This window comes from Sciurus vulgaris (genome assembly GCF_902686455.1).
Source record: "Sciurus vulgaris genome assembly, chromosome: 2".
NCBI lineage: Eukaryota > Metazoa > Chordata > Mammalia > Rodentia > Sciuridae > Sciurus > Sciurus vulgaris.
In genome coordinates, this window is record NC_136462.1 from 164,230,862 (window position 1) to 164,257,987 (window position 27,126).

General features: G+C 35.9%; 1 protein-coding gene and 1 pseudogene across 4 annotated transcripts in view; one reads left to right on the forward strand and one right to left on the reverse strand.

The window, feature by feature from the left end:
* MACROD2 (mono-ADP ribosylhydrolase 2) overlaps positions 1 to 27,126 on the reverse strand; it is a 2,108,743-nt gene that overhangs the window by 1,361,865 nt on the left and 719,752 nt on the right. For all 3 annotated transcript variants that reach the window (XM_079128517.1, XM_079128510.1, XM_079128511.1), the window contains exon 5: positions 25,063 to 25,179. In XM_079128517.1, the coding sequence (XP_078984643.1) occupies positions 25,063 to 25,179 (117 nt within the window). The remainder of the gene's footprint in view (positions 1 to 25,062; positions 25,180 to 27,126) is intronic.
* On the forward strand, positions 11,238 to 16,354 carry LOC306654372 (actin-related protein 2/3 complex subunit 3-like; annotated as a pseudogene). Its single transcript has one exon. The product of its transcript is annotated as an actin-related protein 2/3 complex subunit 3-like (transcript).

Sequence of the window (27,126 nt, forward strand, 5' to 3'; positions counted from 1 at the left end):
TTTTTCATTATACATTATTTTAAAAAGAGTTCTGTTCTCTAGTTTCATTAAACCTCTGACTTGAGAAAGTGTTTCATACAGAGAGAAGAGATCTGGGCAGCACTTAAGGAATCGACTAACAGTGGCTTAGCTAGCTCCAACGCAATTCCTATTAGAACGAAAAATAAATAGACAAAGTGCCAAACTCAAAATCGTTCTCTTACAGAGATAAACTGTAAGTGCTCTACAGAAAGTGAAAACAGCTCTCCAGGGAATGCTTGGGATTTGGGCAAAAGAACAATGCAACCGTTCTGTAAGTCAGTTGGAAATACTTCAGGGGGAAAGTCAGAAGAGTTATGAGAAAAGAGCTGCCAGAGTGGAGTTGAAGGGATGAAACTCACTTAGTTCTCTGATCTTTTAGAGAAAGATCAGGTCAGTTCTGAAAAGGAAAAGAAGAAACCATATGATGAATGTGAATCCCACTGGTAACAGGAAGGTTAATTTTATGTTTAGAGTCTTTGGGAATATATAAACAACCACCTAGTCTTTGGGATTCATAACATTTCAATGCTTTAAGAAAAATGAATTTCTTGAACATGACTAATAATTTATACACTCTGCTTTTGCCAAATCTATATGATGTAATGATTAACTTGGATGTTTCCAACTTCTTCAACAACATTGAAAATGATTCCTGAAGAACTACAGAACAAAGATGAAGACATGATTTATTCCTCTTTTCCTTCAATATAAAAGAAGCTGAAATTAACTTCAAAAGGATTTTCTGGGAGTTGTCATTATGCTTTAGCAAGAGACTCTAATAAATCAAGGATGGCTGTCTATTCTGAACAAAATATCTGGGGTGGCAGTGGAGATACTCATGACTGACTCCAGAGAAATCTGAGCAACTCTCTCAATCCTTAGAGTACCAACAAGTCTCAGCTTGAATTTACAAGTTAGCACTAAGCTTTCATATATTGCAGAAAAAGATGAAAATGATCACATGCCACCTTTCAGTTTTAACTCTAATACTCTTGGTAGAAAGTCTCTCCACTATGAACATGTACACAATCCCCTCAGATCAGCAGTGAGAATATGAACCCTTAGGTGAGATGCCTGTGCAATCCTCTTTTAGAAATAATTGTATGCTTACATGTGAAGGAGGAAAGTGGATTCCAATTAGGAAAAACCTTGACCAAGTTCAGTTGAATTTGTTTGTTCAGAACAATTTAAAAATATTCTTACTACTCAGTAAGAATGAGTAGATAAAGGAAGTAAAATTGAAAATCAAAAACATAAAACTATAAGTGCATCGTATGATCAAAAAGAGCACAAAAAGGCAATGAGGGAACATACAAAAACCAACATACCAAATGAGCTCTATTGAATCATGTTAAGAAGATACTTTAACTTTCAAATTTTCCCCAAAGGCACACTCAATACACAACATGGAAACATCTGAAACTCTTCTTTGAGTATTTATTGAAGCAATTACTATTTGGGGAATTCTACATATGTGACAAGAAGTCCTAAGCTTATCTTTTTTCTTCATTATACAAGATAGAGTGGTATACCAAATATTTACTGTACCCTTCTCTTTTACTTTTTAAAATGACTGAAAGCATTGAACATTTTGAAAATCCAGTTAAAGGAACTTATTGAATGTTTGTTGCCTGTCATCAGCCCAAGACTGAAGAGATAAAACAGGAATACAATCTTCAGATGGGCAGGACTTTATCACTTGCTGTAAATAAATGCTCTGTTTTCCTATTGATTATGGTATCAATTCTTGTCAAGAATATATATCAGAAGGTTCTGATTTAACCACTCAAGGCCAAACATCACCTATTTCCTCATTCTCAGAGGTATTCAAGGTAGTTTACCTCATCAAGTTGTGAATTATCTTTTGAGTGTTCCTGTCTCTAGATTTGCCATATACTGTTTCTTTCATATTAGATCTGTTATCACTCAAATGACTAAAGAAATAGTTCTGTCCTATGTGAAGACATAAAAATATAGCTAATCGATTAGGAAATATGTTTGAAAATATAAAATTAATATTTTTATTATTAAAAGATGAATTTTAGACACTAACATATTGATGAACATGTGGAAACCCCACATTTATCCAAATCAGAAAGGGATGTTAGACTTGAGTGAATTTTTCAGAAAATTCAATGTTATAAATTAATGATCAAAACTTGTAATTTAAAACATGACCCAAAAATATTTTACATGTATTTGTGTTTAAATAATTAATGGAAAGAATCTGAAATAACTTTCCTATGTACATATGTGAATGCAGCACAGTGAATCTCAATATCATGTACATCCACAAGACTGGGACCCTATTTAGAATAAGATATATTCCATGTTTGTATAAATATATCAAAATATATTGTACTGTCATATATAACTAAAGAGAACAAATAAAAAATTTTTAAAAATAGTCTAAGGTAGATAAGTTAATATTATCTTAATAACTTATTCAACATGGTAACATGAAATAATTATGCAGTTTTTTAGCTACATAATGTTCAAGGGTCAGATGTCATCTCTTACAGAATGCAGCCAGGCATTCTTTACTAGCAATACCCATTTCTGTATTTACTGCTTCTAATTTGTGGTGAGAAATTTAATGTCAAACCCATTGAATTGGAATCTAAATACATGTATTTTGGATTAGGATGTATGTTGGACATTGATGTTTGAGGAAACCACTAAAGAGTAAAGTCTGAAAATTTAGTGCATAACATCTACTTTTAGACATCCAAACATTTTCTTTACTTTATGTGTGGGTGTGTGTGAGAAAGAGTGGGTGTTTCTGTGTGTGTGAGAATGTGTTTATTCTAGATGCATGTGTAAAATACTTGCAACCACAGACTTTATGCCCTCCCTCCCTAAAGATGTCTTCTACAACTAAAATACCAAGATTTTGATCAATGTCTCCCAAATTTGTTTTCACAAAAATTCAGAGCCCTGGAATACATGGACCAAAAAAAAAAAAAAAAAGAAAAAGAAAAGAAAAGAAAGAAGGAAAGTGCACACACACACACACACACACACACACACACACACACACACACACATTATTAAGCCTGTAGAGAAATGCTTTGAGGTGTTACATTTCTAATTCTCGTTTAGAGTTAACACAGGCTTATGCTTTTGTTCATTCCTTCTTATGCCCCAAACGCATGTTAGCCAGAAAAGTGTCTTCATACTTAAAGTCTTGGACATAAAGTAGGGAATGTGCCCATCACCCCACACTAACTAACAATGCAAACAAGTCCAAACCCAGACACTAATGATGATCACTAGATAAGAAAGAAATGACCATCATAAATGGTTCTGAAGAAAAGCCCTGAACTTACATTAGAGAACAATGGATACTATTTTAACTTATATCCCTAATTAACACTGGGCTCACAAGTGATCTCTCAACCAATCCTTCCCTGTTCTTATTAATAGCAACTAGTTTCCAGGAATTAGTCAATTTTAAATCCTGCTTATCGCTTTTATTTATAAGGAAAGTTTCATTGGAATACAGATACACTCATTCAGGGTTTGAGATATAGCTCAGTTGGCAGAGTGCTTGCCTCACATGCCCAAGGCTCTGGGTTCAATCCCCAGCACCACAAAACAAAAAAAACAAACAAAAATAAAACAGATACACCCACTCTTGTTATATTACCTGGCTGGTGTCATGCTACCAAAAAAGACTAGCAAAGATGAACATACTTTACTGTCTGGCTCTTTACAGAAAAGTCTCTCTACACCAATATATAATAAAAGGTTATCAGGGAGATTAAATGTCATAATGAATAGGAAGGAGGTGGAAATGCTATTACTAGTTAATACTGGTAGCACAATACCTAAAACTTGATAGGCACTAAGTGTTGTACACATCATCTCATTTAATTCTTATGACAATCCAGGGTTAATGACTATCATATAACTCTTTGATAGATGAGGATACAGATTTAGAGCTCAGTAATTTTCTAAGCACATACAGTTATGGTTAAATTGAAGAGACCAGTATTAAATCACAGGTTCCAAATCTAGTGTTCTTAACCCTGAGGTATTTTGTCTACATATCTGGAAAACTGCTAGAAATAACAGGAGTTTTAGTAATTCAAAAATTATTGGCATTACTATAAGGTAGATCTTCTCTATCTTACATATGTATTTGTGATTTGGTTATAAGGTTCCAATCAAAAATAAAAATTAATCTTGCTGCATCTGAACTTGATACTCCCAAAGTAGGTACCCAGGAAATTTTCAACCACCTTTGTAACTACAGTAAGTGAACCTCAAAGAAAAAACAAATTCTACAATCCTGGAGCTACAATAAAATATGAAAATCAAGGTTATGGTATATTTCATTCTCTAAGGAGGCAGGACAGTATGACTTTTCTCTACCTCATAGAAACACAGACCCTTCCCTTATTTATACCTTCAGAAAGAAAACAAAGCTCTTCAATGGAAATATTAGCATTAATATATATGTGAAAAATAAAGTATCCTATTTAAATTGGTTCATATTTAGAACCAGCATGACTTAGAATTATTTGGAGCCTGCTACGGGTCATCTGGATAAATGGCTGGCTCCTTGTCACCCCTATCCTCATGTCTTATACCCTATGCTCATACATATTTTACCTATTACAAACACACACACATCCTATACTATTAAAGTTTTTCCACAAAGCTTTCTGGATGCAGCAATGGGCAGGAAACTCGTTCTCTATGGCTGCCATCCCGGACTCTTCCGAGATGATTGGAGGTATGCTCAATTCTGCAATCAATGCCACACATTTCAAATGGAGAGGAGTAAACAATTTTATAATATCTGGTATCCTAGTCTTTCACCTTTGCGAAACCTCACCAACCTGCTCAGTAAGGAGAAAGAAGATTGAGAGGAATAAAGAAAAAGGAAGAAAAGAATTGGTGCCTTGCATCTAAAATTTTAGCTTCTAGATTTCTGCATCCTATTTTATGAACTCCATATGCAGGATATTATTTATTTATTCACCATATTTCAGGCAAACAGCTTTTTCACATTAGCACCAAATAAGTTAAAATTAGAATGAGGGTTGCATTGACAGAGGACACTTTCTGCAATTGTGTTCTGTGCTGCTTGCTTTCTGCCAACAAGCAGAGACAACTGTGATGAACTATGGAGACACCTGGGGGACAGTGATGAAGTCAATTCAGGAAGAATCAAGCAGAGAAGGAGGAAAGGCCTCATCTGCCCAACCAGGTTGTGAACAGCATAAGAACTAATCTAGGAATTAAGATTTTTGAACATATTTTACAAGAACAGTAGTCAGTAAACAGGTTGAAACAAATAATTAATAAATTGTTTCACTGTCTGAAGAGAAAAAGAAGTGTTAGAAAGAGGCCATTAAAAAAAATGTAAAAACTAAAACCAAAGCATTCATATTCAGGAGCAGTCATTCACTGGTTAAACAAACCATAAACTGTCAATTTCACTCATTTGGATTCTTCTACCAATTTTTAACCATATGAAATATTGAACCAACATAAAATGGAAAAATATAAAAGGTCACAGAATTTTAAAATGCTATTTCAGTCGGGATGAGTCTGAGGAAGGGAAGAAGGAAATCTCAGCTTATAGGAGGAGAAGTGGTAAAAATAATTGAGGCAGAACATTTATAATCATTAATATTTGAGTTTGTTTTTAACTTCATAAGATCATGACAATAACTGTAATTTTAAATAGCTCCATAGCTTTGTTTTTAAAGGCATCAGATAAAAATTCTAATAGCTACTACAACACATTTTTATTCCCAGTTGTTTTTGCCAATTTATCAGAATTGTTCTGAAAGTTTGGCTAGAATGAGAGTATATCTTAATATTACCCCCAGCACAACCCCCAATCTGTAACCTGACTTCAGGCCTATAAGAGGTCATCAAGAACTAGAAGCCTAGTGTAAATTTATTTAAATGGCAGAGAAATCCAAGAGAGAAGGCTGGCATCCACTCAATCAATATGAACTTATTAAAACAAAATTATTCATTCAGTCATAATTTATTCTTCTTGACTATTCAATGGTTATTTACTACATGTACACATTCTGCATTAGTTCCATGAGGGTCACTGAAGGGCATTAAAAATAAAAGTAAGTTTTAAAATTTCTGGCTTTTAGAGTTTATGCTTGGGAGAAGGAGGTATACAAAAGGAAAATCACTAATGTAGGGGGGAAAATGGGGAAATATAGGTCAAAGGATGCAAAGTAGCAGATATGAAGAATGAACAAATCTAGGGAGCTAATGTACAATATGAGAAATACAGTCAATAATGTTGTATTCAGGATTTTTGCCAGAAAAATACATTTTATCTGCTCTTGCCACAAAATAAATAAAAAGGATTATTGTGTCACATATGGATATTAATTTGCTTTACCATTATTTATATGAATCAGATGTTGTATTTCATATATACACAGGTGTGTGTGTGTGTGTGTGTGTGTGTGTGTGTGTGTGTGTGTGTGTGTTTGGTTTAAAAGAGAGAATGATGTTAAAGAGGTTACAGTGAAATGGTCATCTACAATGCAGACCTTCAAAAGAATGCTATTTCTACCAGACCTCAAATAGATTCCTAGCTTCCAGGGTTGTGAGAAATAAATATTATCTGTTTAAATCCCCTCCAAAAAAGTGGGGGAAGAGGTTGGGCAGAGAGGGTGTTGGGGCAGAGAGGGGTTGGGGCAGAGAGGGAGAAAGTCATTGCAGCCTTGCACTATTGGTTCACATGACAAATATTGCAAGCTCCCAGAGCATTTCCATGTGCTTTGAGTGTCAGCAGGTCAGGAAGAGCTAGAGGGAGAACAGCCAGGACTTAAATCAGGTTGATCTGTTTTAGTCATTTTTTTTTTTTTTTTTTTTTTTTGCTGCTGTGATTTAATGACCCAACCAACACAACTGTAGAGGAGAAAAAATTTATTTGAGGGCTCATAGTTTCCAAGGTTTCAATCCACAGACAGCAGGCTCCATTTGGGGGGGCTTGAGGTGAGGCAGAACATCATGGTGGAAGAGTGTGGCAGAGGGAAGCAGCTGGTATGGTAATCAGAAAGCAGAGAGAGGTCTCCACTTGCCAGATACAAATATATACCCTCAAACCATGCCCCGATTTCCACCTCCTCCAGTCACTCCCTACCACTTTAGTTACCACTCAGTTAATCCCTATCAGGGGATTAATCCACTAATTAGGTTAAGTCGAAAATTTGATCATTTCTCCTCCAAACTTTCTTCCTTTATCTCATAGGTGAGCTTTAGGGGAACACCACATCTAAACCATAACAATCTCTATGCTTGGGATTTCTCAGAAAACAGATCTTGAGACAGGAAACTCAGGTGACCTTGGGAAACCAAGGCCAGAAGTGGAGAAGTGAGACAGGAGAATGGATGGGACCATATATATATATATATATATATATATATATATATAGTGTGCTGTTGTTATTACCACCTGCAGGTAACTGGAGCCTGGTGCCTCTTGAAAATTATGAAGGTCTCTTGATGAATAATTATTCCACCAAAGAAGCAAGAGAAGTAGGGTGTTTATAGAGTCAGGAATAGGCAATGATAAGTCAAATCTCCCCCCAAAAACCAAATGTCTGGAATTAAGAATAGACACTATCTTCAGAGGCAGCAGGGCAGCAGTTGAGGGATAATGAGTCTTAACTCTTCACTCAGAGTTGAGTTTATTAAACCACACACTTGTTTATAGGGACTTCATAAAGCATAGGCTTGAATTATCTGTTAGCAGAATTTATCACTATTACTCTTTCAAATTCATTATAAAGGTTGTTACTCTTTTAAAAATTTAATCATCAAAAGTAGTCCTGATATCCCATTTCCCATCTTATCTTACTTGTCCAAGAAAGATGAGTCAGGTATCTCAAAAATTTGCCATGCCACAGAACCTATTTTTACTAATTAGAAAGCCCACTCTGAATGTCTATTGTTCTATTTTATCGCACAGCCCCTCCCAACCATCGACCTCACTCCAGGAGGCACACATGCATGAGACAATCTGTACCAAAAAATGTTCATTTCAACACTACTTATAATGGGACACAATTGGAAACAGCTAAGCACTTCTTGATATAAAAATGAATAAAATATGACATATCTAGAAGACAGAATTAAGTATAGTAGGTAAGAATGAATTATAGTTAGATCACGATGGAGTAGTTTCAAAAATATGTCAAGTGAAAAGGCAAAGCAACAGTGTAATCTACACTACGTGAGGTCTTTTGTACATAAAACCAGTGTACATGGCTAATGGATATTTCTATTTCTTTGGTAGAAACATGATATAGAAGGTATAAGACCATATCCAGCTCTTAGGAGTGGTTGCTCGGGGAAAAGGGTGGAAAAAGGAAAAACAGGGGTTGTGGAATAGAACATTGTGAGAAACAACTTGTTCTTTTATATAAAAAAGAATGAAAATCAAAAGGCCAAAATTTCAATATCTTAAAAATTCTTAGTGACTAATGCATGAGTATTTGCTGTTTTTTGAAATACTTTTATGAGGGTTCTTTTAGGTTGAATATGATATTCTAAGTAGTATCAATTTTCATAGAAAAGGGAAAGAAAGCCAACAGAGAAATGGTATCAATGAAATCAGTTCACATATTTGCAAATCTTCATGTTCACGACTAAGGATGGGATAAAAATCTTTCTTACAAGTTGCAGAGATCTGGAAAAGAACTACTCAAGTTTGAATTCTCACTCTACTTTTACAAGCTGTGTGATCTCAGGGAAGCTATTTAACCTCTGTGCCTGATTTTTTTTGAATGTAGCAGTACCTACCACAAAGGGTTGCTTTGAGAATTAAAATGAACTATATATTGCAGAAGAAATCTAGAACAGTGCCTGCCACACAGAGAGCTCATGTGGAAATCATCACAAACTTAGCTGGACTTTCTGAGTCTTCCTATACAAGAGTATTTCTCTTTTTAGTCAAACTATCTTTGATACACTGATATGATAATTAGTCATAAGAAGAGAAGATTGCATGGGCTCTCATCTGCAGCACCAAGTCCTGCTTTACAGCACAAAGTACTAATGAATTGCAACAGCAAAGTTCCTATTCATTCATTTAATAAGTTAAAATCTCATTATAATGTCATTTACTGTGCAGTGCAATTCAGCACAAGGGATTTCTCTTGGGTCCCAGCTAGAAGGATTTAATTACTGGATTACTAAGAGGACTTTTCAGTCAAGTGGTAACACCTATGAGGCAAATTTGAAGGACAGAGTTATCAATAGAGTCCAGAAACGTGTTTTTAGGAGTAAGAACATAAAAGACCTCAAACAGCCTAGTCGAGATAGAATGAAAAAGAAAGTGAGTGATATGTAAAGCATGTATTTGAATTATAAGATATAGAAGGAAAGTACCTACAGAATATATGTACATATTAATGATATAAAATAATACAACAGGAATGAAAGAAATCTGAGTCCTATATGGAAAAATAAATATTTAGACCTGGGGATATAGCTCAATTGGTGGATTGCTTGCCTCACATGCATAAGGCCCTGGGTTCAATTCCCAGCACCACAAAAAAAAAAAAAAAAAAAAAAGGAAGAAACCTTTATTTGTGCTCATTTAAAGGTAAATATAAATACGAGAATACTGATTCCCACTTTTACTTTGTACATTTTTATATATCATGTTTTAGCACATTTTCTGTTCCTCTTTTAAGAGGTAAGCATCATGACCACAAATGATCTCTTGTAGAGGGGAGGAAGGTAAGTTGAGTATCTCAAAGTTTTGCCTTGCTATACAATCTATTTTTATTAATTAGAAAGTCCACTCCAAAAATTCAAGATAGCAGATTCTAGGTTGTCAACCATAAGCCCTTTTTCTAAGAGGAAGAAGAAGAGATTACTTTGGCAAGCCAGCTTGCTTCTATGGTCCCAGCAGTGCCAGTTTCTATTCTGAAAGTTAAGTGTACACGTTTGATATGTAGATTATAACTATGTTAGAGTCCAAATCAGCATACATCAAAAAGTACCAATATCCACACAGGAAAATGTATTTAACTACTGTAAGCAACTTAGTTCTACTATTGGATTTTGTACAACAAGCAGCTGGAGTGACATTAAATAAATGCACATATCATGAAATTCCTTTTCCCCACAAAGTAGCAAAGACTTTGCCTATCTACCTGCCCTGCCCCTCACACTCATGCTTTAATGGTGAAAGAATGAGTTTACTCATCTATGTCCAAATATAATTAGCTAAGTGACATTCACCTTCACGAAAGGAACTTCTGTTTCACTTTGTTAGATATTAAATTATGGTTTTAAACCTCCATCATTTACATTTTTGAAACACTTTATTAAACTCAGTTTACATCATGAAATTTAATGCAATTTAAAAAATATAACATCCAGTACTCTTTCATTATCAGAAGATGCTAAACATAAGTTTGTTTTTAACTATAGTGTGTATGTGTATATATTGCACACATATACACCATAGTTAAAGCTCATCTCTCAATGAATACTCATCCAACTCTTTCAATAAAAGGAGACATAAATATCAACTTCTAGACTTCAAGTTATGTGATGAAATTGAATACTTACAGAAATTAGTTTTCATGTATATATGGGGATACCTACTTAGCCTATATATTTAAGAATAATTATGCACCAAGTTCAAGTTTGTGAGATTGTCTTCCTTATTAAAAAAAAAGAAAATCCTATCTCTGTCAAATTAATATGCTCTCACCTGACTATCATGCTATTTTCTTTTCTGCCCCCAAATATCAAATAAGTTTGGGAAGGGGTCTACAAAAGGAGAAATGGCCTAGCTTGTTCTGACATAAAATAATAGATTTCTCATGATGCCGCAAGGACCCTAGCATGCTATTTGTTTTGTTTTGTTTTAATTATTTATTATTTTTCTATTTTTTACAGACTGCATTTTGATTCATTGTACACAAATGGGGCACATCATTTCATTTCTGTGGTTGTGCATGATGTAGATTCATACCATTTGTGTAATCGTACATTTACATAGGGTAAAAATATCTGTCTCATCCCACCATTTTTCATAACCCTCTCCCTCTCATTTCCTTCCACATAATCTAAAGTTCCTCCATTCTTCTCTCACTCCCTGCTCGCCCACCCCCATTATATATCATTCTCCACTTATCAGGGAAAACATTCGGCCTTTGTTTTTTTGGGATTGGCTTATTTCACTTAGCATGATATTCTTCAATTCCATCTATTTATTTGCAAATGCCATAATATTATTCTTCTTTATGGCTGAATAATATTTCATTGTATATATATACCATAGTTTCTTTATCCATTCATCTGTTGAAGAGCATCTAGGTTGATTCCATAATCTAGCTATTGTGAATTGAGCTGCTATAAACATTGATGTGGCTGCTATTTGTAAAGAACGAATTATAAAACTTTATTATGTCTCATAAAGTCTGAAAGTTTGAATACAAAGGAAACAAGCATGAATATTTTCCCACACATTTATGACATTTTGTAAGAACTTGGGGGGGAAATCTCAATCAGAAAGGACTGTTTGTAACACATTTCAAACTCATAAAATTAGCACTGTATTTCAATGATGTTTAACAATAAAGTGACCTTAGAAATCATCTTTGAACACAGACTACCTAAAGGAAAGGACCTCATTATCAGTCCATTGGCTTTGGTTAGGGAGGTCGGAGCATGTTTCCCAAGTCACTGAAGTGCCTTAAACCTTCTTTCCTGCTTTATTTCAGCTGGACACTACTGCTTAAACTGTAGGGAGTTGAAAAGTAGGATAAGGTTGTGAAGATATGCAGTATGCCTGAAACATTCTTAGTAGATATGACAAATGTCAAATATGGACTTGACCTTCCCATATATTGATGCTATTTTTCCTGACTTATTTGTAATTACTAGTGAAGTTACTGAAAGAACCAAATGAACAGAGTAGGTAACCAAACATGCATGCTTAGGTGAGTTCTTTCAGTAACTCTGCCAATAATATAAATAGTCTGCCTACTCTGACTTGGTCCCCAGACCGGAAGTGCTGCTCTTTAACCAGGTCCTGCCCTTCTGAGTCGAAACACCGGCGCCACCAAGATGCCAGCTTATCACTCTTCTCTAATGCACCCCGACACCAAACTCATTGGAAACATGGCCGGGTTACCTGTCAGAAGTCAGTTCATAGGACCTGCCCCTAGAGAGATAAAAGATACGGATACAGAAGTCAACTATTACTTCAAGGCCAATGTCTTCTTCAAAAACTATGAAATTAGGAATGAAACTGATAGGACCTTGATATATATCACTTTCTACATTTCTGAGTGTCAAAAGAAACTCCAAAAGTGCAATTCCAAAAGCCAAGCTGAGAAAGAAACTTATACCCTGGGAATCACTAATGTTCTCATTTCTGGAGAGCCTGGTTTTCCACTTAATGCAATTTATGCCAAACCTGCAAACAAACAGGAAGATGAAGTCATGTGAGCCTACCTACAGCAGCTAAGGCAAGAGACTGGACTGAGACTTTGTGAGAAAGATTTTGATCCTCAGAATGATAAACCCAGCAAGTGGTGGACTTTTGTGAAGAGACAGTTCATGAACAAGAGTCTTTCATGCAGTGAAGGGAGCCTGGGCAGCCACTGTCCCAAGTGCCTTGGACAGCATTGTACAGTAAGATGTATACAATCCTTTTTCTTTATTTCATAAAGTTTTATACAGAAGAGAAAAGAGAACATGTATTTACTTGAAAAGCTCTTGATCAAGAATTCTTGGGGATGGGGTGTGGGGGGTAAGTTGTTGAAGAGTAATTTGAAATTTTCTGCAGTATTAAGCTGATGCTTAATAAGAATAATAATAAAGAAATTTCTAACATTTCATGTAAAAAATATAAATAATTAAAGTTTCCTACACACACACACACACACATTTGTTCATTCATAAATGGTTTTCAATATTTCCTTAGGATATGAAGATATAACAGTAAACACTTGCTTTCATAAAGATTACATTCTAGTAGAAGAGACAACTGTTTAACAACAACAATAAAACACCCTCCCACATAAAACAAAAACAACCAAAAAAATCCTCTGATGGCTGTGGGCTGTGATGTCAACTAAAGCAGGGCAAAAAGGTAGCGTGATGGGTAACATTTTAGATAAAAGTGTCAGGGTAAGCTTACTGAAGAAACAACTAACATTTTATAGCTTTTACCTGGAGTCAGGCAGAGCTGAGCACTACACACACTTTAACCCGTTAAATCCACAACACCCATGTGAAGGCAAGGAACTCTCATCCCCATTTCCACATGGGAAAATGGAGGCCAAAAGAAGTTAAATAACTTGCCCAAATCCAGAGTCTGAATTTGAGCCCAGAATGTTAGGTCCCAAAGTCCATGTTAGGCCCCAAAGTACATTTTATACAGCATGAATATCAATGAAAAGAACATTATGAAGTGGAAGAATATCTATTAAACACTGTGATATCTTTTCAGTGTAAGAGCCTCCAAACAAAATCTCCATGGAAAAGAACCACAGACTAAGAATCTGACGAGGTAGATTTTTTTTGCAGGGGAGGGGGATACAGGGGATTGAACCTCAGGGGCACTCGATCACTGAGCCACATCTCCAGCCCTATTTTGCATTTTATTTAGAGACAGGGTCTCACTGAGTTGCTTAGTGTCTCACTTTTGCAGGGGTTGGCTTTGAACTCCCGATCCTCCTGCCTCAGTTTCCCGAGCTGCTGGGACTATGGGCACGCTCCACCAAGCCTGGCACCATGAACAATTGAACAATTGAACAGACTCCTGTCTGTTTTGAACAATATTCTTTCCCAAAAGATAAACCAAGTGCATGGCACATACTAGGAAACCAATCAGTGCTTGTTGAACCAATTAAACTTTACCAAGTATGTACCAAAGAGGCAATGAGATGCAAAATATACAGTCTCAATCAAGATAAAAGTCCTTGCCTATTTCTTAATGGAAGAATCTGGCCTCAGTTGCTAAGAGTCATTTCTAGATTTCTTTCTAGCATTAAAATATTGTAATTGTGAGATTCTTACCAAAAACACACTGTTCCCAAAGGTCTATCCTTAGAGGACAAATAAAAACTTGCTAATTTACCATGATTAACAATAGAAACCACTCACAGTCTGTAAAATAATGATCTCATATTTCTGAATGAAATGAAAGGAGAAAAATGTGAGTAAGAGGAGGAGAAAAGACTATGATGATTTATCTCAAAAGAGATATACACAACAGGACGTTTCTTGGAGTGCAGTATTAATGTGTTTGAAGTAACAGGTTTGGTGCCCATGACAACCAGTTCATTTGGTAGGTTGATAAATGTTCTTTGCAGACAACAAAGAATTTAAGAAAAAGTTGGAAATTAACACTTACCTGACATGAAGTGCTCTGAATTTTATGTCCTATGTGAATAGCTGCATGGAATGATCTCCTCACTACATGTACAGAACACTGACTATTTAGAGGAATACATTTTGATATGGGGTTTCTCAATCTTTCACCATTCTTCTCATCATCCACTTATGCAGGTAGTGGATATTATTAGAAGGAAGATAATCAGGGTAACATCTGTTCATTTAAAGAAAGGGTAGGAAATTCCTGAACACATAAAGGAGGAAGGCCCAATCCTGTCAACCTATCCAGCATAGTATCTAGTTTCTTTCTGGCTGTGCCTAGGACACATACCAACAGATCTCCCAGGGAATCCGAGAGCCTGCCATGGCATCAACTACTTCCAAACTCTTCCAGACTGCTGTCCCAAACAGCTTCCCACACTGAACAAAATTCTTGAATTTCATAGTCACAAAACATATTACAATGCCACAGGAAATACCTGAGCTTAGCAAAATGGGAATGGCATGCATGAAAAATGACACATATATGTAAGTGGCACACTGTACAAATTACATGGCTAATGTTAAAGCATGGACAAAGATCAACCAGCCATGTTAAGGAAAGACAATAGTTTGGCATGATGTGCCATGATGTAAGAAAGCAAACTTGAGGATATATAAAGGGAAGGGATTTCCACAATTGCCCTTTGCCCTCCACAGACCTTCAAATGGATAACTGGACTCCAAATGCAATACAGACACAGTTTGAAAGAGAACTTGCAAAAATACTGTTAAGGCTGTCTTTGATGATTTTCACTAAGCAGAATAAACACAGAGAGGGAATAAATCTTTCCTCAAAATGTCACAGGTAGGAAGAGAAAAGCTTTAGAAGGCCTTAGGAAATTATAGGGATTTCACAAATAGCATGCCATTAGAAATGGAGCAAACTTTAGGTAGCTCTGAAAAATGAAGGAGCTAATGGGAAACATACCACCTGGTACAGCAAACAGATTTAGAAGGGCACTGCTACAAATGTAAATAGAAAGTCAGCTCGGCTTCACTTAGCTTGTAGCATTGACACAGGGTAGAAGCTGAAATAATCCCCTACCAAATGAAAATGATTCCCATCAGTAAAAGGCATGTGAGTGGCAGGTATAAAGACTAAAAACACTTAAGGAATAGCAGGTACAAATTAATACTCAGTTGTATGCTTCTGCCTCTCTTGTTTACCTTCCAATGCTTCTTTACTAAGCAGGACTTTGAGTTCTTTGACTCTTTGTTTCTCCCACATGCTCTGAGATTTACATTCACAACTGTTTTCCACCTAGTACATACCTTATAATAAAGGTATGGCAAAAGCATATGGATACATTTCTTGATATTAAGATAATTAAATGTAACATTATCCCAAATTCTATTTTGCTTTCACTTTCCCCTTTAGGCCTGCCCCTCAGCAAGGCAGGTCATACACTAAAAAAAGTTAACTGATATCAATGCCTCTGCAAATAAGCTTATTACCCTGCTTTATAAACTTTTTGGACATAATTTCTGTGTAAGTTATCTACTGCTCCATAACAAATAGCCCAAAATTTTAAGTAACAGCAATTACCTCTCATTTTCTTCAGGTCAGGATTTGGGAGGAGCTTAATTGGATGGCTATGGCTCAGGGTTTCATCAGGTTGCAGTCAAACCCTCAGTGGGGGCTTCAGGCGTCTGTAATCTTGACTGAGACTGCAGGATGTGCTTCTAAGCTCACTTAGGTGGTTTGGGGCTGACTTTGGAAGATTCACTCTACGCTTACATACACTGTTGCAGGCAGGCCTCAGTTCCTCACTACAGGGCTCTCTCCCAAGGCTGCCTGAGCTCCCTTACAACATGTTAGCTCGTCTTCCTCTCAAGTCTGCCTCCTTTACCCAGATAATGTGTTCTGGATTGCATGGTGACTCCAGAAAGATATGTCACTTTCCTGAGCACTAGAATCCATCAATGTGTACTCATTTGGGGGAAGAGAAAGAGAGAGAGAAGGGGAGGGCATGGAGGGGAAGGAAGGGGTGAGGGCATGGATGGGAAGGAAGTAGGGAGGGAACTTTGTTGATGTTATTAAATTAAGAATCTCAAAACTTTGAGATTCTCTTAGAGTGAATCCTAGATCCAATGACAAGTGGTCATATCAGAGAAGAATAAATAAGAGAAAGATAGGGAAGACACTATGTGAAGACTGAAGCAATGATTAGATTTGCATTGTCATAAGCCAAGAAACACTGGGAGCCACTGGAAGCTGGAAGACACCAGGAGGGATTTTCCCCTAGAAACTTGAGGAGTGTGGCTATGCTGACACCTTGATTTCAGATCTCTGGCCTCCAGAATCTTAGAGAATAAATTTCTGTTGTTTCAATCCATCCAGTTTAGTAACTTGTTATGGCAACCTTAGGAATCCAATAGAGTGATATGAGACAAAGAGTGAGAAAAAGAGGGCACCCAAGATGGAAGTCACTGTCTTTTAAACTAATCTCAGTAGTTTCCAATACTTGGACATTTTGTTCATTGGAAGGGAGTCATTATGTTCAGATCATGTTCAGGGCAAGAAGAATTTAGCTCTACCTCTCTAGTGGAAAGGCATCAAAGATATGTGGACATATCTTTAAAACTGATAAAAGTTGTCATCTGAAGTCTCTCAAAATGATTTCTCAGTTGTCCCATTTCTCTGAGGTCAAGATACAGGAAAGAGGCAAGAACATGTCTGAGTTTCGAAGATATCGTAGTATTTTTATTAATTCCTTTCTGTGATTTCCATATATTCTCAGATACTGTCACCAATGTATATATTCAAAACATTACCAGTAAAGCACATGAGGCCATAATTTATATGTAACTCATCTAAAATGTACCACATAAAATATGAAACTATTTTCTCAAAAGTATGTTCATGCACATCATCTTACTTAATAGATGATTAAATTCTCACAATACTCTTATGTGAGGATCAGCATGAACAAAGAAACTGAAAGAAAATGTACTGCAGTAAATTTTAGCAGAAAGGTCACTACACTTTGAGGCAAGATACCCAGGTTCTCCTCTTGGCCCTGTCCCTCATCACATGATCCTATGAATTTTAAATAATCTTTCTGGGTCTCAGTTTTCTTATCTATAAAATCAAAGTCATATTAGGTGATCATTAAAATTCCTATCAGCTCCATAAGTCATAGCACTAGTTTTACTATTAATCACTTAATATTAATATGGACCTTTGTTATTCCATAACAAACTCTGCTGAGACAAGTATTACTATTCCTACATAATCATGTATGAGGGAAGACATGCTCAGATATTGAAGAACTTAAACAATTAGAATATCCAGATTCAGAACATCTACCAATCTACTACTTTGACATTTAATGGTATAGACACAGAATTAATCTTATTATCTATAGTATGGAACTTAGTTCCATCAATTTTTACAACTGGAAAAACCTATAATCAAGCCATACAGTGATCTAATACTTATTCTTTGGAATTAATTGTTTGGACAATACATTTACAAGTTCTGTGTGGGCTACTTTTAATAAAGTCATACTTAGTAGCAGCTCAATGAACATCTTAGCACAAGGAGGAAAATCTTCATTTAACTCAGCATTCACTAATTTCAATAAATGTGTTCTGCTATCTCTGTGCATTCACTATTGTGGCCCTGAGATTAACCTTTCCCGTTTACTTGTTCCTGACCTTAGAGCATACTAAATTACTCAAAGCCATTCTGATGGCTTTAATTTATGAGAACACCTTCACATATTCATCTTTTAAATCCTGAAAATGATTATCCCTGCACAACAGTGACTCTCTTTTTAATCTTAGCTGATAACTCTGATTAAACACATCCAAAGGCTGATTACCCCCACTGCGGTTAATGCTAGTGTCACTGCTAACTACTTATTTCACAGCGGGAATTGCCTTCAAGAGCCCATTTACATTATTACCCAGAATTGATTTACACTGTTATTTCCTATTGATCACATAGGAAAAAGAAGGTATAGATAGTGCTTCTGAATGCCTAAGATGACAAATAATGCAAAGCACAGACATCATTCTACACTCAACCTGTAATACTACAACATAAATAATAGTTGTTTTCAAAACACAGATGTCTTTAAAAGACACTATTTAGTATTAGAATAGTTATTTTATCACAAAACCATTGTGAGGATTATCACCATGAGTCAGAAAAACAGAAAAGGATACACATGTAGCAGGTGGACAGTTAGGCAAATTTTGCCCTGTGCTTTCTTAGACGCTGAAATCTTTGAGCAAGAAACATCTTTGGAAATGGGATAACAGATGTTGAAAACATTTGCAGATTTCTAGAATTGGGCAGCCCACCCCTGAGTGTCCTATTGATTGGTAGCCTATAGTAGCACCTAATGACCAAGGAGAGGAGGAGACAAACACAACGCTGTTATTAATTCTCTAGTAAAAATATATCAAGAACCAACTCTTGTGGGGTAATTTCAGATGCTAAAGATCTCATGATCCGATGAGACAGGTATTATTTCTACTTCTTTAAAATGCTAGTCTGTTTGAGAAGGCAGGCCATAAACAATTATAGACATTATCACTAACTGACAATACCACAAAAAAAAAGAACCTGTTAGAGTTCTCTTTAAGGAAAGCTCTAGTCTGTGGCCCAGCAAGTTGTCTGTCTTATGTAACCAAAAGGGTGTAGTGCAAAGGTTTGCTACTCAGGATTCCAGTACTCTCTAGGGCAATGGTCCTTACACTAGAACTTGAATCAGTTACTCTGAGAACTTGTTAAGCCAAAGTTTCTGATACAGTCAGTCTGGGTGAGGCATGAGAATTCACCTCTGTAACAAATTCCTATGTGTTTCTCCTGCTCCAGGGACTACATTGTGAGACCTGCTGTTCTGGGTTTTATTTGTAATCCCTCTGCCCTTCTTACTTCCACATTCATCCTAAGGATCACTAAGGGGATCAAACGTACAAAACTGCTTAATATAAATGAACAGAATGGTAATTAGAGAGAACTGAATTCAAACAGGAACTAAATTCCTAATGTACTTAAGAAAAATGAACCAATCAGTTGATTTTAAGAGGAAAAATCCCATCTTCCCTTTCTGGAAGGAAGATGATTTTATGTTCTTCAAAACCCATTTTTCTCTTTATGTAATATAAGTCATTTAATTATGGAAGGGCTCATGAGAGTCCTCAGGTCTCCATCAGATCCAGGCAGAGTCACTCCTAGCAGCATGCCTCCTCCAGTGCTGTCCCAATCAGACCCCTGCTGGGAGAGCCTGTGATGGCTGAAATCAGGTCACCCTTTTGCAGAGAACCAACTCAAAACCATCTTATGGTTACCTACTTCAGAAACTGAATTTCCTCAAACCAGCAGGTTCCCTTTCATCTACCACTAGAGAAAGCAGGGAATAAAGGTTTATTGCTTAATACTCTGAGTAAGTCAGATTCCTTCACTCTCCAGTTATGGTCCTATTGAGACAAATTACCATTTTTTCTAGGCGGCCTAATTATTTGAAGATTTAAAGGGTTTCAGATAATCCTCCCAAGGTAATGTTCTCTTGAGGCAACAGAAGTAAGAAATAGATGGTAGGTATGTTAGTCCCATTTGTCAATTGTGATCTGAGTAAATCACATACATTTAATAAAATTCAACATACTTAACCTCTCTGAATCTCATCTTTCTCCATTATAAAAAGTGAGTATTTCTACAGGCCAGGGGTTGGCAAAATTTCTATGAAAGTCCAGATAGTAAATGAATATGGCCATATAATCCCTGCAGCAACTATTCAACTGGGTCCACATGAAAGCAACCATAGACAAGAGTAAACCAATGGGCATGGATGTGTTCTAATAAAATTTTATTTCAAAAGCAGATAGCAGGCCTAGCCAATTCTACTACTGTCTTCTCAGTTCAAGGATCCCTGGTCACTTCCATGCCTCTAATATGGATTTAGTTTGTTATTGAGAACAACAGATTTAGCCTCTTTGTATCTGAATTTCTTTTCTCTTTGTGTCAGAAGAAAATATCATTACTTGTCATGTCACTTCCTCATAGGAATTTCTCAAAAGGACTGCTAAGCTAGTGTTTCAAAGTACTATGATTTCTTGATGAAGGGCACAAGAGAAGTACTAATTATTATCAGCAGTACCTTTTAAGCTACTATCATCTGATTATTATTGCACCTGGGAATAGAATAAGGAATCTGATTCATACTCATTCAAACATTTTACTATAGTCTCTCACCCTAGAGTTTCCTTTCAAATGATTAGTAAAAAACTGAGTTAGATTTTAATATTACTCTTTGATGCCTTTCTAAGATTAAATGGAATAAAAGAAACAGATTCTACCATTTTGTATACACAGATTTAATCTTTTTCCCCTTACTTTTGATGATTATTCAGCACTAAAGCCTGAAAGTGGAGCATTCCAATGAAATAGAATAGACGTGTGACCTGTGCTGAAAATCATCCCATAAAGTAGGGATGATATTTTCATTTTTTCCTTAGGAGAAGTGCTGTTAAGAGTAAATTTACAGAAGACTCTGAAACTGGATATATGTCAAAATATTACTGAAAATGTTCATTGATAAATAGTTGACACCAATTTCATTATTTCTTTGGAATATTAGCATAACTTTTCTTTTACATTCTAACTACCAATTATCAGTCAGTTTGCCACATTTAACAATTCATTTGATATTTATTTCTCCAGCACCCAGGATATACAAGGGATTCCATTAGAAAGGCAGAAAGTTTGCATATAAAAAGTAGCATGTGAAGCATATTCTCAGTGTATTAGCCTGCAGCATTCTGGAGTTTTAAGAAGAAAGAAGTCACTTTTAGATGAGGTGATAAGAGAAGACGTGTTTCACAGCAGCGGTGATATCTGAGCTAAGTCTGGGAGATAGGTGGAAAGGATCAAAGATAGCCTCCAATACTGATCCCAGGCACAGAGATACCACTGTGAGCAATTCATATCATACAAAGCAGTTCAAGATATGGCAGTAAATCATGGAAGCCCACAGATAATCAGGCTAATAAGTCAATGTTTAAAGAAAAATTCAATGGAGAATTTTGAAAGGTTTTAGTTTCTCATCATTTCTTCATTCAAGAAATGTCTTTGAAGTCTTTGTTATGTGTCAGGATATAGAAATAAAGGGAAAAGATGTACCCTAAAAGTCTCTTCCCTTATTCCGGTAGAGGGAGATAGATTAAATAAAATAATGTAATTGAAGGATACATGCTACAAATAAGCAATAAAAAATAAGGCAGATAAGTAATTGTAAGTAGGTTTAAGTGACACCTGAGGTTACATTTAAACAAGGATTTGAGGAAGTTAATGGAGCAAGCCATGTAGATATCTTGAATAACAGCATTCCAAGTAAAGGGAATACCAGTGCCAAGTCATCCAGGATCTGCAAAGAATCCCGTGTGAGCAAGGCAAGCATAGAAGGGGATAATGTCAGAAAGGAAAAGGTCACATAACAAGTTGAGCTTTGTAGAAAAGTGTAAGGACTCTACATTTAGGTACATTAACCCTCCCAGAACTGTGCAGAATAGTCTGCAGGATGGAAAGTACTTGAAATAAGTGGTTTTAAAAATCCATTTGCCAGCTAAAAAGGTTCTGAAATAATTCTTTTATTCTTCAGCACATGCTTAGGAGACACTATGCTAGACACTGACACTAGAACTATGATCAAGGAAGAAAAAACTTACTGGCATGAAGTTGATCATTATTCTGACAGAATGGTAATAGCATGAATAGAAATATCCCACATGTCTACGAGTTTCTAAACAACTATGGAAATAGACATTTTAGTATGAATCCAAACATTGTCTAATCTTGTAGATCCCAAGAATCAGTTATATAAACAGTTTTTCATCCACTTCCTAAGTTACTTCCTCAGTAATAATTTTCAATATTACCCAATATTCTTAATGATCAAGATTCCTTTTAAGAAAAATGATTGGATATTTTGGCATTGAAAGAAATCACTTAACATATCCAGGCATCGAAGAAGAAACTGAGTATGTGGGGCTTATCATTCCATCAATCACGATGAGTCTCAGAACACAGGCTACACATATAATGAATTCAAATACAATCATTTTGTGAATAGATTAATTTAGCAAGTATAAAAAAAGCAAAGACCAGTCTAAAATGACCAAGTTTGTCTGTAACCCAGATAATAATATTTTCCAAACAAATTGCTGACACATGAAGATATCGTCACTTGCAGCTGGATGACTGACTTTAGTATCCCTGTAATGGCAAACCCATGGTCTCAGAGGACAGATAGGAACTAGTCTCCACTGTCAAACTGTTGTAGTTATTAAACATGGAAGGGAAAAATGACCCGAACAGTATGTAATGAGCTTCCTTTTCATTCTCTCACTACAAAAGCACATCTGTGGATTGTTAATGACTCTGATATGGATGAACCAAATTGATGAGAAAGAAAAGCATCTCTTAGGAATAGGAAAAAGGAAAATGAACACACAGTGTTTACAAAACATAATTTAAAATATAAGGGCTTGTGAAAGTACTGTGAAATATTTTAAAGTGGCATATGAGTGTAAGGTATTATTATTCATTTTCACATTTTTTCCTTTATTCTTTTAATGTCAATCATTAATCTTTTAAATGTATGGAAATACAAAGACATTGTCATAAATAGTCTGTTTGTGACTTTTATGAGGTGGCACTGCCATGCCAGTCTATTAATTTCTATTCTGTTGGATTTTTCTTTAAACAAAACATGCCTTGTAGACTGCATGTAATGTTTTGAAAATGTATCAGGCTCTCAAAATCTCAGCTCATGTAAATTCTTTACCAAGTTCCATGGACTGCCCACATTTACAGTCCTTGTCCCACAAGACTCATTTGCCCTAGGATGTCCATGAAAGCAACACCTTAGCTCAAAGAAATGACTCTTAGCTAAAAGATACAATTATGGGAATGTCTCAAGAACAGGTATTAGGTTATTGATCTTTGTACCTCAATGCCTGGTATTGTGCAAGTCTTCAATAACTCTGAAATAAGATGAATGACATCCAAAAGAAACAGAGTAACTTATTCAGAGATGTCAAACAGCAGCAAGCCCATTAAAAAATTATCACACTGCCAACCCATACACTAGAGCTAATATCCATCTTCAGAAAATTCAGAGTTGGGGAATTCTGGCTTGTATTTTAATACCTAAGAAAGAATTAAATCAATTGGAGACTCAGTGTATTACTTGGTTTAAGGGCAGAGATGAGTCTGAAAATAGTCAACAATCTGCCTGTTCTCAGGATACTATAGTTGAGCTATATCACAAAGGTAACATGGCATTAGGAAGGAAAAAAGAGCATTCGTAAACATGAGGCTATATAATCCGGGAAAGGAAAATTACCTTAATACTCAGATCATGAAATGACTCAGAGGGAGAACTGCCGGAATGCTCAGATCACCACTGTAAACAGGGTTTCATTTGACACAAACATATATTCTGTAGGAGTGAGGGGCCATTTGTCACATGATTTGACTCTTTCACACAAAGTTAAGAACACTAAAAATGATAAGTCATAAAAGGATAAATTAAACAGTATACAGTTGACATATTTTTACTAGTAATCCAATGTGAACAACATAGAACATAGCATTATAATATTTATAAAGAAAAATACTATTTTAATACATTATTCTTTCCTACAAATCCTCAAGTTTAAATATTGTTTTAATGTAACCTTTAAAATACTACATACACTATCTCTCCATTCACATCTATCATGGGAAATTCATTCTTACACAATCTGTCTATAGAGTACAAATAGTATCCTACAAATTGTGTTATAATTTTTAATCATGTTTTCTGTACTGTGAAAACGTACACACACACAACCAGCTTCTCATTTTCATAAATGTATTCACAGATCTGAGCAGTATCATAAGAAGCAGGTGAATGGAACAATCAATAAACTGGGGTCTCTCCGTTTCAGGGTCAAAGCACACCTTAAAAAGTGAAACTCCCTGCCTTGGCCCTGAAGATTATGTGATTTAAAAAGCTTTAACTATTTTCTCTCTTAGTATTTTTATTCTACACCACCCCATCCAAGTTGGCTAACTGACTAAGCAACAAGGTCAATTAAATGCAATGCTTTTCTCTATTCAAATATAATGTAAATTTTGACCATTCCACATTCAAGGAGCAAATATATTCTCACACTGATAACCACATTCCATTGGCTTTTCCTGAAAGCAAAGTGTGACAGATGCCTTAGCTGTAATTGCCAATCAGCCTTTACATGGCAGCTGAAAACACAATACATCACTTTGATCTCCTTTGCTCTAAACACATCCACAATCAAGAAGCCTGAACAAGGAATAAGAAATTGGCATCATTTCCAGAAGCTGTCACTTGTGGCACTTAAATACTGTAATGTATATTTTGCTCATATTTTATTTCCCTATTTCAGAGACGTTCTGTTAAAGACCTGAACAACAACAACAACAACAAAAAGAATCACCCACAGTTAAATACCATAAATACAGGCACACAAAAATTCTGAATACAAGCACATTTAATTAAATACCACCACTATCATTTCTTTCTCCAATTATGTACTTGAGGAATAAGACAAGGTAAGACGTCTCATCTGGTTTTAAAAAGTAGTCAAAAAAGTTGTACTTACATTTTGCAGGCAGGTCATAGCCACATGTGATTTTTGCATGTCCAGTCTCACAGCCATTCAGGTTACGACATTCAGCCAGCAAACAGGGGCCAGCTGCTCTATGAATACAGCCATCCACTAAAGGAGAGAGAAGAAAGTTAGCCTATATTTGACCTTTTGGAAATAAATATGAAACATTAGGTAGGAAGAGAGAGGGAACTCAGTCCTTTTCCTCTTGGAAACCCATAGCCCTATGGAAGAAAACTCATAGTGCAAACATTAAAATACTGTGTTCTCTCTCTTGCTCTTTGTGTGGTTGGTTTTACATGGTGAGCATAAGTAGAAGAGTGATAGAACAGTGTGCTGATAAATGTTAAGTTCTCTTGGGGTAGGAGATAACCTGATATGTTGTATTTTTCCAATTTCACTCCTGCAAATAAGCCCACCACATCTAATTTCACGTTATCAACTCAATGTTACTGAAAACATGGCTGGGAAGAAATGCAAACAATTGTCTCTCCTGAGCTCTTAAGTGTCAACTCCACAATATCACAAGTTTTAGAAGTCAAGAGAAAAGAAAGGCACGCTGAAACACTTGTACTTGCCTTAAGAGTAAGGAGGTAAAATCAAAGTTACCCGAATAAGAAACAAACTTCTGCACATCTTCTTTGTCCCACAAAAGCAGGGCATTTCTACAGTGTACCTGACTGTGTGCTAGATAATATACAAGGCTAGATTACGTCTTAATAAACAAGAGAAGACCACTCTCACTCACGTGGCCAGAAGTGAAACGGAACTGCTGCAACTTGTTACTCTGCTAATTAAGCAGCATTCTCCTCTTGACTAGCTTTGGGTACTATCAGTTTGCAGGCTTCTCATTTGGGCCCCTTTGCACTCAGCCTTTATAGTGAGAACCCCTTTTGAAAATACAAATCTGATCTTACTCGAAATTAGAAACTTCTGTGACAGAACTGGGGTAAGTGCACAGGTGGAGGGCTAAAACACCACATGCACACAAACTAGGAAATTGAGAATGTGGGCATTCAGTCATTACTAAATAGACCCTGTGGTCAGAAAAGAAATATGATTGCAAACCAAGGGAAAGAGAAAGAGGCAATAACAACAATCCAGAATGTGAAAGCAGACTAGATTTTCAGAGTTCTCAAGAACTCACCTCTCCCCACAGTCTGTAACACTGTGAAATTGATCATTGCTCTTAATTTTCATTATTTTGAGAGGAAGCTGGTGAAAGTACTGTCACTGGTGAAAGTATAACTTGTCTAACATCCAGCTTGGCTTCTGACAACCATGGAGGAAGCACTTCCAGCTGAGTGAGTGTCTGGGAGACACACACTTTACTATCTCACCACTTACCTATCTATTAAGGTTGAGAAGGAAGGCAAAAACACTCTCATCAAAATGAATTCACTCCAGATTACTCTGGACTGCAGTGTTTCACAGAACTGAGGTTGAAACTCAGACTCTATTCCAGCCACGTGTGCTCCAAGTTCCAGTTTCCTTACAAATCAATGTCAACAAAGGTAATAGCTCACATAGTTTTGCATGGAATTTGAATAATTTTCTGCATGGGAGGTATTCAGCATGTCTAATACAATATTATGTGCTGATTTGACTGTAGTTATCATAAACACCCTAACGTGAAATTTTGTTGAAATTTTAAAGCAACTCTTTTCCTCATTTAAAAAATGAGAAATAGAGCACACAAAAATAGAAAAATCATCATTTACTCCACTACTCAGAGAACTCTTCAACATTCTGATATTCTCTCACCATTCTTGCACACATAGACTCAAAATACAGTTTTCCAAGTACAAGAAAAGATCAAAAATTTTTGTTCAAACTCCTGCAACAAGCAATTATACTTTTCTAAACTTAATATATGACATTATTAGCACAAGTGCAAAAGATATACATCTAAGAATGTGACAGTTGTCTATAATAGTGAAAACTTGAAAGTACTCAGATGTTTATCAGTAGGGAGTTTGTTAAATAAAAGTCCATCCATGTCACAGACTATTATGCATCAGTTTAAAAAAGAATAGATCAACTTTGTGGACAAACAGA